This window comes from Opisthocomus hoazin, chromosome Z, assembly GCF_030867145.1.
Source record: "Opisthocomus hoazin isolate bOpiHoa1 chromosome Z, bOpiHoa1.hap1, whole genome shotgun sequence".
Classification (NCBI taxonomy): domain Eukaryota; kingdom Metazoa; phylum Chordata; class Aves; order Opisthocomiformes; family Opisthocomidae; genus Opisthocomus; species Opisthocomus hoazin.
In genome coordinates this window covers 54,113,285-54,126,381 of record NC_134454.1, presented here as the reverse complement: position 1 = coordinate 54,126,381, position 13,097 = coordinate 54,113,285, and the positions used below count along the sequence as shown (strand labels likewise).

The 13,097-nt window shown below is 38.6% G+C and overlaps 1 protein-coding gene across 1 annotated transcript in view; it reads left to right on the top strand.

The window, feature by feature from the left end:
• Positions 1-5,412: 5,412 nt before the first annotated feature.
• ALDH1A1 (aldehyde dehydrogenase 1 family member A1) overlaps positions 5,413-13,097 on the top strand; it is a 43,647-nt gene continuing 35,962 nt past the window's right edge. Inside the window, exon 1 of the mRNA XM_009938873.2 lies at positions 5,413-5,585. Within this exon, the coding sequence (XP_009937175.2) occupies positions 5,496-5,585 (90 nt within the window). The 5' untranslated portion in view covers positions 5,413-5,495. The remainder of the gene's footprint in view (positions 5,586-13,097) is intronic.

Genomic DNA, 13,097 nt, shown 5'->3' with positions numbered 1-13,097 from the left:
TGATACTCAAATACACAGTTATGCATCCGTCAGCTGCATCACTTTACAAGTTTATACCTCACAGAAATTTTATGATGACTAAAGAACTGCTAATTCTGGTCAGAGATACCTGTATTTGTACAAAAGCAATCCTTGGATTTTCAGAAATGCAGGATACACAGTGTGCTGCAAAAGCCAAAGGAATTTGCTTAGTAGTCTTGAAAATCTTGTCATTTTGACTTCAGTGCTTCACAATTAGAGTTACCAAAGCTTGTGCATCCCACTCACCTTTGGATTCTCTGTTTAGATGAGAAAAGATGTCACAAATTTCACACCAGTTCTGCCTAGTTTCCGATGTGTCTGCCTTTCCACACCGTGCTAGACAGAGACAACTGTATCTGTTCTACTGCCATGTTATAAGGAAAGTTAACAAAGTCAATAATTTATTTCAGAGTGACTGTCCAGTGATTTCATGCATCTCAGTGATTTCCACTTTTTAAACATATTTCGGTGCTATTGACACTTACAGTTTCCACTTCAACCTTCATGCCAACTTCTGTCAATACCAGCAAAGCATCTATATGAATCACTGAATAATTGCCTTTTTTAACTCCCAGTATAGTCTGAGTTTGGAAGAAGTGGTTCATATAATCTGGATTTTCAGTAACAGTGAGATTGTCTCAGTAGAGATTTTTCAAGTGATTTTTCTATTATAAGGTTTTATAAAGTGCAAACATGTACTTAAGCATTTAAGACTCTGTCTAAACTCAGCACAGATGATACAACGCAGCTACCAAACTGCAGAGTACAACAGCGTATTCTGTTCATCTCCTATCCCAAGGAACTTTTCACAACAGTGCCCTAAGTCACCATGGAAGATTATTACCTTAAGTCTTTTGAATTATAGCAATTGTAACTTCTTGGAGGTTGCTAAACTTTTATGTCACCTTTTAGAAGGCATAATTGTTATGCAGTTCAAGATGTAATTTTGATGGATCATAAGAGGTCAAAGATATGCAGTTTGGAACATTCCCAGAGTTGTACATGACAAAAACTAAAAACGGAGAACATCTACCATCTGTTTACCTGCAATAAATTTCTTGCACTGTCCTACATCAGAGGTGGTCCAAGCTAAATATGTGCAGCTTTATCTGATCTATGTAGCTTTGACCGTGTCTAGTACAAGATAATAGATTTCCTTAATGATAACAATAATTAGTTAGATAATTATAATATTGACATAATAATGATATAATAATGCTAATAATAATATTAATAATAATACTTAGAGTTTTTTAATCATTTTTTTAACATATATATTTTGAAGGGCAAAGTCTCCTCTCTTTAGAAACCTATGGGCCTGAATTTCTTATTGCTGTGATTACAATCTCAGCTTTATACAAAGAGTAAGGCACCTGTCCCCTATTGCTGGAGAATGGAGACACCCAGACTGTGGGAACTGGAAAGATAGATTGGCTGTCATTCAAAAAAAAAAACAAAGGAAAAAAAAAAAGATTGGTTTAAAAAAGACAAGCTTGTACCTACTTCTGGAGAAAAAAACCCCAACAATTTCTGGTCTTTAGAAAAGTCAGAGTAATTTCTGGGTAGGAGATAGTTCTATTGTCAGAAGGATCTTATCCTATGAGGTAAAGTAAGTATTTCTCTGTTGAGTGCTGGAAGGGGAATTTCTATAAAAAACATATGGCTTTCAGACTATATTAGCGCAGCGTACACTAACACAAAATTAACAAGTAGAATCATAAACCTTCTAGTCAAGTCATTTCTTTTGACATAGACATCAAGTGCCATTTGAGCTGCACAAGAGTTTTGAAGACATTGATATGACTTTGGCAAAGTGGCATGGGATCTACAGGATTCTCCGGGACTGACATTTCAGCGCAGCTAGGAAAGGCCAGGGCATATCAGATAGTGCTAATATTGTGTTTACGGAAGTGAATCCAGTCACAGGTTACCTCAGACTGATTCTTGTGACATACTGCCCAAATAAAAGCTTTACTTTCGTCTGTGTGCTCCTGGCTATTAAATCATAAAGTCTGTAATGAATATGGGCCTGCAATGAATCTCAAGAATACAGGCCAGCTAGTTTGCCGACGTGGATTACAATGAACCCAAGAAAAAAGTAACTGCTAGCAATATTGGCGATATCCCACTGCATGATCACATGTGAGGAGAAAGGTTACTTGTACTCTGGAATGTTGTGTTTGGTTAGTTACTTATTTTTTTTGTAATCTTTGTGAAGAAACACACAGACAAATGATTTACAGCTTCTTTCAGCATATAACTCTCATTTACCTGAGTGATATAGAATGACGTCAGACCTAAAGTTCATGCAGCCCTCGATCTTGTGTTCTAGCACTGCCAATGTCATGCAGCAAGGCAACTCACGGTTTGATTACAGCTTGCATGGTGAACCACTACCTTTTATTTGTTCCTCTTTGATCTTGTATTGAAGAGGGGAACTCAGTAGGTTTAAACTGGAAGAAATGTTATATCTTACAGTGTAGAACGCACTATCAGACAGTCACATAACATACCATGTAATTCCCCAAGGTGTGGAATGGATAAGTTTCATTCCTTAGCAGCGAAAACATAACAACAAGTAACGAGCAAATCATTGACCAGCTAGACAGAATCTAATGTTTTCCAATAAAAAATTAACAGCAAAATTATGTAAACTTCCATGTACAATATTTGTAATATCCAAGTGATATATAATCCACTATTTGAAAGAATAGTACAGTCCACCACAGTTATAGTGCTTAAAGAGTATATCTTTATTTAGGGAAAATGTGTAAGAGTAGTGATGCAAGATGAGGAAAAAAGTCACAAAATTAAAATAGCAGGAAGCTGTAATAAACAGGAGCATGGGATGTGGGGAAAAGGAAATCTTTTCTGCACTAGGCTAAAAGGGATCCTAGGCTGAAAGTGAATAAAAAAGTTATTGGGTGCGAGACAATTGGGATGGTCATGAACAGCTAGTCTAAGCAGTAGTTAGAATTTCCTAGAAAAAGGGAGGGGAGTCAGGCATTCATAGATATGAGAACACAGAGAAGTTAAAGGAATTATTGATATTAATGGTAATGCTTGGAACTCAACAGATAAGGCCCAAAGACAGGACAAGCAAATTGCTCAAGATAGCAAGTAATCTTTTTAAGAGATGAGACCTTTTAACAATACACTAGGTTTAGAGAGAAAAGAAAGGACTCACAGGAAGTGTGGTAGCGAAGGCAGTTCATGCAATCCAAGAATGAAAGAGGGAAACAGAAAGGAAAAAAAAGAGGGTAAAGCATGTGTTAAATGAATGAATGGCGTGGAAAACAAAGCAATGATTACCAGCATGCTTGGAAAAGTTGAAACTTTTAACCCAGAGCAGTGTCTCTAAAGCCTGTTTAAGCAGATTTCAGGCTGTCCTTATAGACATGGGAAGAGGAAAAATGCTATCATTTTCCACAGAAGTTATCATAATTCAATTCTAGCTTAATTATTTTAAAAAAAAAAAAAAACAGGAATGGAATGGTACAGAAGTGTAAGAATGCATTTAGAACACTCTTGCTTGAGAGAAAGAGTTTTGTTTTGCTTGAAACCAGATAATTCCACTGACCTCTGTCTTACAACTCCATTTAAGTTCTGTTTAACTCAGGAAAATCTGAGCAATTAGCAGGTGAATTAACTAGACAAAAACTTTGTGAGCTAATGGCATGCCAGGAAGTATCTCAACTAGAAAATTACATGAAAATTAAAAACAAAAAACCACAAAAATTTCCTACTTGAAGATAGCACAGAAAAGCTACATTCCAAGTAAAAGTGAACAAACTCTTTATAGACATTATCTTTTTTCATGAAGCTCAGAGACATTCTGTAAGGCAGGCAAACATTTTACCCCAAAATGTTAAGGTCTGAAAGTGCGGTTCGCAAAACTTTCAAATATACCATTCTGAGCTGGGATATCTTGAGCCAACTGAGCTGAGGCAGACGAGCTGGAGGATGCATCCAAAACGAAGTAACTGAGCAAGTAATCTTGGACATCAAGGCATTGTAACAATGAGAACGGGTGCCCCTCATTCACCTGGCGGTGTGAGTGGCTAAAACTTGCTCAAGTCCACACAGCTCTTTACATCTCACTGAGAGATGACTATTGTGAGAAAAGAATTCTGTCTCTTCCAGAAATTACTTGGACTTTTCTAAAGGCCAGAAACTCTTGCTCCAACCATATTTCCAAACACAAAAATTGTCGATTATAATTATTTCATGCTCTTTAATTCAGAAAGCATGTTACATATAACTAATGAATCATAAGATTAATCTCATTATATGTTCTGTATCATCCATTGGTTAAAAGCAACAAGGCCTCCATTACCGGATGGTTTAGATGATGAGCAATACATGAATTAACTGAGCTCAGTGAGTTTTTCAAGCATCTGTGTAGTCTCAAAGAAAGCGATAAGATTATTTCTCTTTATTTCTGTGACACAAATCCATTGTACATCTATCAGAAGCTTAGCCTATAAAAACAAGTACTAATTCAGTCCCAGTTTGTTCTATGGTACAACTCATCAGAAAAGGTAGGATTTAATGAAGAAAGAAATTTCTTGTGCCATATAGAATGATTTGCCAGTACCAGAGATATTTTTCTCATTGAATAATCAGAACTAGACACCTATGCACCAGTGGGTTCCACCCTGGGTAGAAAAGTCTTGTCTATTAAATGATTAGTTCTGAAATGCACACTCAGATTTTCCAAACAGCAGTGTAGTAATAATTTTGTCCTTAAACTTGCAATGATATCTGGAAAAATACAGCAAACTTTTGCTTAGTTCTACCCACAGAGTACTTTTTCCGGATTGATCAATTTTGTCCCACTTTGACATTTCTTGAAAAGCATGTGAAGAATTTTGTAGTCCCTTATCTCTGTGATCTACAAAGCAGGTATTGATTACAGGAATTATAATGTACTTCAAACATATTAAAGTATAACCTAAGGTGGCTTGTTTTATCGTGAATGCTTTCCAGCAGAGGGAATTATTCTCACCACCTTACCAGTGAGAAGGGCTTAATTTGTTTCAAGAGCTAACGAGTCTGTCTTTATCTTCAGAGCTGCCTTCCAGTACGTGAAGAGCTTCAGTTCAAATCTGGGGACCTGCCTGCTGAGAGAAAGCAATTTTACAGGTAAGACAAAGAGGCCTTAAACTGTGTTCCCCAGTCAGAAATTCAGACCATGTGGCTAAGCAGATTGTTTCATCAGCATTTGCTTCATCGGGGTCTCAGCTCGGTGAAAAGGCTGTTGCTTGTGGTCTTAAAAATAAGCAGTGTCATTTTCTCTTTGCAGTGAATTCTTTCATCCAATCATACTCCTGTATGCAAATATACCATAGCTGGTACAGATAAAAAAGCACAAATAAAGCTAAGAGCTCAGTCAGGACAAAAATCTCTGTCCTTCCCTTATACCCCGTTTCACCTGTGTTTCAGGATCGTCCTCAAACACCTCAACTGAAAAAATGAAGAAGCAAGGTTCAGACAGCAATCCTGCTCCAGTTTTGCCAGTGCTGCCAGAGCCCCTCAAAGATTTGAAAATTAAGTACACCAAGGTTAGTAGCGTTTGTGCTTAATTTTTCTTGTGCGTTCAGCTCAGATAGTAGGATTTGCTCATTTTATTCTTATATGAACCATGGAAACAACAGTAGATCTGTCATTAAAATGCTTATTCTGACCTGTTTCTAATTTTATATGTATTAGCAATTAATATTCAGTAACCCCTTGAGCCTAAGTATTTCAGGAAGTGTGTGAGTGTGGTAGAATCACTTTATAATTCAGTTGAGGTGGGTGTTGTTTTTGTCCTGAAATAAACTTTCTGCAGTGATAAGCTACTGAGAAAGTATAAATGGAGTGAAGAAGTAAAAGTTTCTATTACTGTAACATTTTTCAGAACAGCGAGAACAAATTAAAATGTTAGCCTATTGCATTCTATTACAGTCAGATTTAAATAATTGTACCAAATAATCTTATGTGGAAAGTGATATGTGAGAATCATACTAAAATTAAGTTAATTCCACTTGTATTTTTCTTAGAGATAATGAATCTGATTTTCAGCTTAAACAAGTAACTATCAATAAACAGATAAAGTCTGCCATCACTAATTACTCTATACTGTCATAAACTTTTTGTGATAGCAAATTCTTTCCATATGCAGCTAGAAATATACAGATAAAGAAGGTCAGAATCCAGACTCATGTTCTCGGCTTGAAAAGACCCTTTGCCCATTTTGTGTCATAGTGTGCAGATATCTGCAAGAACTTTGAACTAACTGTTGGCAGAAAATATTGAAACCCTGCTCTCTGAAACTTTCTCATAGGACAATTTATCAGAAAGGACCTCTTCTCTTTGGAGACTCTTCTCTTACTGTTCATTTTTTTTCTCACTACCATTGCAATTGAAAAAAAAAGGTCTAAACCCACTTCTTATTTTCTTTTCCAAAATCAAGGTGTTCAGTAATTATCTAGATCAGTCATTTTGAATTCCATTCTATCCTACATTTTCATGGGAAAAAAAACTAACCAGATATCAATGTATATCTTTCTTGAATAAAGCACACAGGACCTTACTTTGTAAATATTTAACAGGCTAGGAAAGCTATGTAGTTCTGCCATGTGATAGCTCTCTACTACTCTTCCTGTCTCAAAAAAAAAAAAAAAAAAAAAAAAAAAAAAAAACACAAACCAAAAAACAAAGCCTAATTCAGAGCAGTGTCTACAGTGTCTGATTTTTTACTTTTCCAAAGGAAAACAGCTAATATGAGCAAAATGCCAGCTCAGAAATCAGATGTCACTGAATATGCAACACATAAATTCCTGTCAGTGTTTTTATCTTTCTAAAATACTTAATTAACAAAAACCTCTTCTGTTAACACAAAAAGTAACGACAAGATTACCTGCATGGCTGAAATGTTTATAGTGTGCAATTAAGGAGACTGGCACACAGCAAACACATGTTTCTTTTGCCTTGACAATAGATACCATTTCCTTAAAAACTGCATATAATGTGTAACTGCAGAAGTGCAATGCGCTTGTAAGAGCGCTTACCTACAAATAATCAAATCCCACACACCTTTGCGGAGGCTTGATTTTTACAGCGCCTTCCTTCTCTCTTTAAGTATCATACAGAGTTTTCTGAAAGCCACAACAGTGTACCGAGGGACAGGGGGATGGGATAATAGAAATGTCATCCCATACCCAGCAGTCATCCCACAATTTAATAAAGGTTTTCGACTCTTGTCTGGTTACCAATCCTGTTCCTCACCTGTCTCATGCAAGTCAGAAAGTGGGGTGTGGGATTGTTTTGACTAGCTACTTTGGAGGGGTTAAGATGAGGGAAGCATTAATTACTGCTGGTGTATTAATCTTTCTGTCTGAATCACCTTGAACATCAGCACATCTCTCAGCTTCGGAAACACAAATTTGCTCTTTTTCTACCATTGCATATTATCAACAGCTGTCATATGAGGATCTGAAGAAAGGTCTGCAGGAGACCTTCCAGTGGCTTTCCTCTTTACATTACACTCTCTCTATCTTGTTTTCTATGACAGAGATCATTCTGGGACTTTTACAGAGATCATTTAACTAAATATTTCCATATGTCTATGGATCTATAGGTTGGTACAGCTACTTTTCAGATTATGCCTTTTGCACATAGCATAAAACTAGACACTCTTCAGGGAATTTGAATTTATTTTAAATGCATTTTAAACAGTTAAAATAGCTTGGCTGTTGAACCACAAAGTGATCTTGAATGGGTTTCATATCTGAATCTGCTTTAAAGATAGTCCAATGGACCAAATGAGTCTTGGTAACTGGCTAAACATATGCTAGTAAATATTTTACTTAGACAACACTGAGGAATTAGACAATGATTGTTTGACAAATTATTTCTGTCATGATGTTTTCACATAGACTAAGCCCTATGGTGCTCCTTTAATCAGAGATACTCAGATTAGTTAATTATTATGTCGTCATATTACATGAGGGGAAGAAAACAGCAGCACATTCTCTCGCTAAGCTGCATGTGGAATATCAGAAAGTGTGGAAGGGTAAGCTGCTCTGAGTGAACAAAAATTGTAGCTGTGTATCACATATGTTGCAATCACTAGCTTCACAAATAAAGGCGAGGGTTAAAACCACAAAAATTTAATTAGAATATCTCAGGAAAAGTGATCATCTATAAAGGTATTACAGATACATGCTTTTTTTAAGATCAGCTGACTGTGTAGACACAAAGCCACATACTGACAAGTCAAAAAGTTTAAATCATGAATAGAAGGAGTATTAGTCCATTGCAGCAGTAAAATGTAATTCCTGCATCAATAATAACCTATCATTCCAACAGGGAAAAAAAGTTACATGAAATATTAACCAAATACCAACTTCTTGTAAGGAAAAACCTGGTGGAAAAAAGAGATTTCATAACAGGTATTCTATATTGATAAATTTGATCAAAGCTTACAGTTTCAGTCTCTTGTACTTCCTTAAATAACTTCATGTATTTTAACTATTTTGCTTAAAAAATACAGTGGGACTCTATAACATGTTTTGGGACTAGTAGATCAGATCTTACAGCAATTGAAATGAGATTTCTCTTGGGCCACAAATTTCTTTCAGGTTCAGATGTAACTGTAAGATTTACTGCCATCATCAAACTCCAGAATATCTGAATGACTTTCATTATCTATAGGAGTAGGTGTGAATAGAAGCCAACAATTTTTCAGCACTGTGCATCACCTCACCTGAGTAATGAGGAATTGCCTCCAGCAGGCAGGAACTCAGTCGCAGCCCTGGTGCACCTTCACTGTTCCTGGCCTCTAAAAAAACACTGGTGGTGTCATTCCCTGGTTTACTGTCTGCACTAGAAAGCAGTCAGCTGAGCACCTGTTGCAGCTCTGCAAAACAGACAGCTGGGCTCATTAGAAGAGCATTGCAAGAAAAGCTTTACCATAGCAAGAGTTGTAGACTATCTGGCGGCAGATTTATGGCGAGAGGAGGTTGTCTTTTTTCTTGTGCTATAAGTATGGCAGATTTTCTGGTGTCTAAAGAGAAGATAGCTTAGACATTTCATTCCATATTTAGAAAGTTATCTTTAATAACTAAGTTTGGGATAGTCCACATTTTATATATTTCTATTACTTTTCTTGACTACATCTCTGTAGTATGGATTGTAGTCTGTAACAGTAATAATGAATTACATAAAAATTCTCCCCTGATGAAGAATAAGTTTATAGACAGATGCTGAATATGACACCATGTATAGGAACTTTGCAACATCAGAAGTGAGTTATTTTCTTCTTTAAATGGCGTTTTTAAGTCAGGTCTACAAAAGCACTAAGGCCTGTAACCCTGTACAGACTTTACACAATATTGAACCCACAAGAAGGGGAGCATCATTCTAAGGAAGATGCAGCAAGAACTAACATTTTTTAAGGTGATGGCACCTAATGTAGAGGCCCTAAAATCCAATTCAGAAGGCCTATGATGTGGTTCATCTGAGACAAATCTGTCCAGAACCACTTTCTTTTCCTCATTAGTACAGATACTAATATGGCACTTCTCTCCTAGCAGGCTCTTTAAAAAATGAACTCATAGTCCTTTCAAAATACTGAAGGACTGAAGTGAACAAACCACCAGGATGACAAAGAAAGGCACAGAGCGGGTCTTGTCTCCCCGTTCTCTGCTCAGGTCATTTGAGTGGCCAAATCAACTGTCTAAACAATGACAGAAATACTGTAGTCTTGCAGGTAATTTCAACCCCAAATGATGAATGGTATCAGATTATCTGAACTAAAATCAATCATTTCAGACAATCAAGATATTATTGCTTTCTGACACTGAGAAACAAAGCCATAGCCTGTTACTCGGGCTCTCTTTAAAATACTAAGCTTTAGTAGAACACAGTCTCATCTACAAGAAATGTGTATCTCCAGGTCTAGTGTAAAGAAGGATGAAAGTCATTAGTTCTTTGGGTTGTTGAAATAAAAACCATCTTCACTCCTAAAAATACTACTGAAATAATGCCTGCAACAACATTTCTAAATCCTTGCAAAATAAATTTGCAACCCTAAACCTCATGGACCATATTTGGTCACCACAGACAACATCCTGCACAGCGCATGCCACAGAAGGATAGGTCTTTTGCATTTATGTCTGACAAACCAGCACAAAAAAAATTTAAGCTGCCAGTGGAGTTCTGCCTGATAGACAAAACACTGCAACCTACTGCAAGATGATCCCAAGTGGGGTTTTTTTCAGCAGGACGGGGGAGTTGCCAGAGGCTGCTCTTGGCTGGTACTTCAATGCTTTCTGGTTTTAGAGATCCACGTCCAGTTCATTTGCAGCATATGCTCCACAGCATTAAATAAACATGGCTGCATGCACGTTTATGAGTGCAGCTGTCTACAGTGTATGTAATACTGCTTACACGGAGAGCTTGGACTTCTTCCTTCTTTTCCCTATCTTTCATACCTGCATATGCAAGACTGCTATCTAGCTTACAGAAGACATCTGGATAGTTTGATTTATACAGCCCGGATACAAACTTCTGTATATACTTAACATAGTGAAGTTATGTTTTAAATCGGAATGGGATTAAAAACATTATAAGAAAGATATTCTAAACTAAAACTATTGGTGATATTTGTTGGTGCAATAAATGTAATATTTAAACAAATACTTTAAAAACTTCCAAAAATGGTATGTTTTGCTATTATTCCTTTCACAGATATATATGAATTTGGCATACTGTAACATCATAGCAGTGTTATGTTAATATTTACCTTTTACTTTGTCTCTTTTCTTGGCAATGTAGATAGTTACTAAAGACGGGTTTTTTCATATTAACCATTTAAATTCTGCCTTTGCCCTTTCATAACTGTCAATATTTTGTGTGGATATTCCTATTATCAACTTCACCACATGTCTGAAATTTCCAGGGACTTGCATATTTACTTCACTTACAGCTTTTTTTCAGTCTGGAGTTTGTTGGCCAGTCCTGGTGGTTGGAGCCAGCAATGACACTCTATATGGTGCCCCCATATAAACAAGCTGAAACATAGAGGAATATGTTAATAGCAAATTGTTACTATATCCATTTAGAAGTAATATTTTTATTGATCTTGACAGCTAATACCAAACCATTTCCCAATTATTAACAACCACCCAGATAATCAGTGAAGCAATTTCAATACTATGCAAAAAATCTCTTCACTGAAAGCTGTCATGTTTTTGTAACATATGTGGTTCTGGTGGTAGGGTTTAAATCCCAGGTCTGTGTGACAAGAAGTACTTATTATGCAGTTTTACTGTCTTGACTTTGTCCTGCCCTGAGTCAACCATCATTTGCTTTTATTTGCCTACCCCAAAGTATTTTCTGTTTTTCTATTTAAATGTTACTGCTACTCTGAGCAGCAACAGTGGATCCTCTATCCTAATGGACAGAATCATAGAATCATAGAATCATAGAAAGTTTTGGGTCAGAAGGGAGCCCTAGAGGTCATCTAGTCCAACCCCCTGCAGCGAGCAGGGACACCGCTAATCAGATCAGGTTGCTCAGAGCCCTGTCCAACCTGGTCTTGAATGTTTCCGGGGATGGGGCCTCCACTACCTCTCTGGGCAACCCACAGAATCCCAGAATCACAGAATAGTAGGGGTTGGAAGGGACCCCTGTGGGTCATCTAGTCCAACCCTCCTACCGAAGCAGGGTCATCTACAGCAAGCTGCACAGGACCTTGTCCAGGCAGGTCTTGAATATCTCCAGAGAAGGAGACTCCACAACCTCCCTGGGCAGCCTGTTCCAGTGCTCCGTCACCTCAGAGGGAAGAAGTTCTTCCTCATGTTCAGACGGAACTTCCTGTGCCTCAGTTTGTGCCCATTGCCCCCTGTCCTGTCACTGGGCACCACTGAAAAGAGCTTGGCCCCATCCTCCTGACACCCACCCTTCAGATATTTGTAAGCATTTATAAGGTCCCCTTGCAGCCTTCTCTTCTTCAGGCTGAACAAGCCCAGCTCCCTCAGCCTCTCCTCGTAGGGGAGATGTTCCAGTCCCCTCATAATCCTCGTAGCCCTCCGCTGGACTCTCTCCAGTACCTCTTCATCTTTCTTGAACTGGGCAGCCCAGAACTGGACACAGTACTCTAGATGAGACCTCACTAGGGCAGTGTAGAGGGGAAGAAGAACCTCCCTCGTCCTGCTGGCCACACTCTTCTTGATGCACCCCAAGATTCCATTGGCTTTCTTGGCAGCCAGGGCACACTGCTGGCTCATGGTTAACCTGTCGTCCACCAGGACGCCCAGGTCCCTCTCCAGCAGGTCTGCCCCAAGCCTGTACTGGTGCATGAGGTTGTTCCTGCCCAGGTGCAGGACCCTGCATTTGCCTTTGTTGAACCTCATCAGGTTCCTCTCTGCCCAACTTTCCAGCCTATCCAGGTCACGCTGAATGGCAGCACAGCCTTCCGGTGTGTCTACCACACCTCCCAGTTTGGTGTCATCAGCAAACTTGCTGAGGGTACATTCTAACTCTTCATCCAGGTCGTTGATGAAGAAGTTAAACAAGACTGGGCCCAGTACTGACCCCTGGGGGACACCACTAGTTACAGGCCTCCAACTAGACTCATCACCACCGATGACAACCCTCTGAGTTCTGCCATTCAGCCAGTTCTCAGTCCACTTCACCGACCACTCATCCAGCCCACACTTCCTCAGCTTCCCTAGGAGGATATCATGGGAGACTGTGTCGAAAGCCTTGCTGAAGTCACGGTAGACAACATCCACGGCTCTCCCCTCCTCTACCCAGCCAGTCATGTCATCATAGAAAGCTATTAGATTGGTCAGGCATGATTTCATCTTGGTGAATCCATGCTGACTACTCCTGATAACCTTCTTTTCTTCCACTTGCTTGATGATGGCCTCCAGGATAAGCTGCTCCATCACCTTTCCCGGGATGGAGGTGAGGCTGACCGGCCTGTAGTTCCCTGGGTCCTCCTTCTTTCCCTTTTTGAAGATTGGAGTGACATTGGCCTTTCTCCAGTCCTCGGGCACCTCTCCTGTCCTCCAGGACCTCTC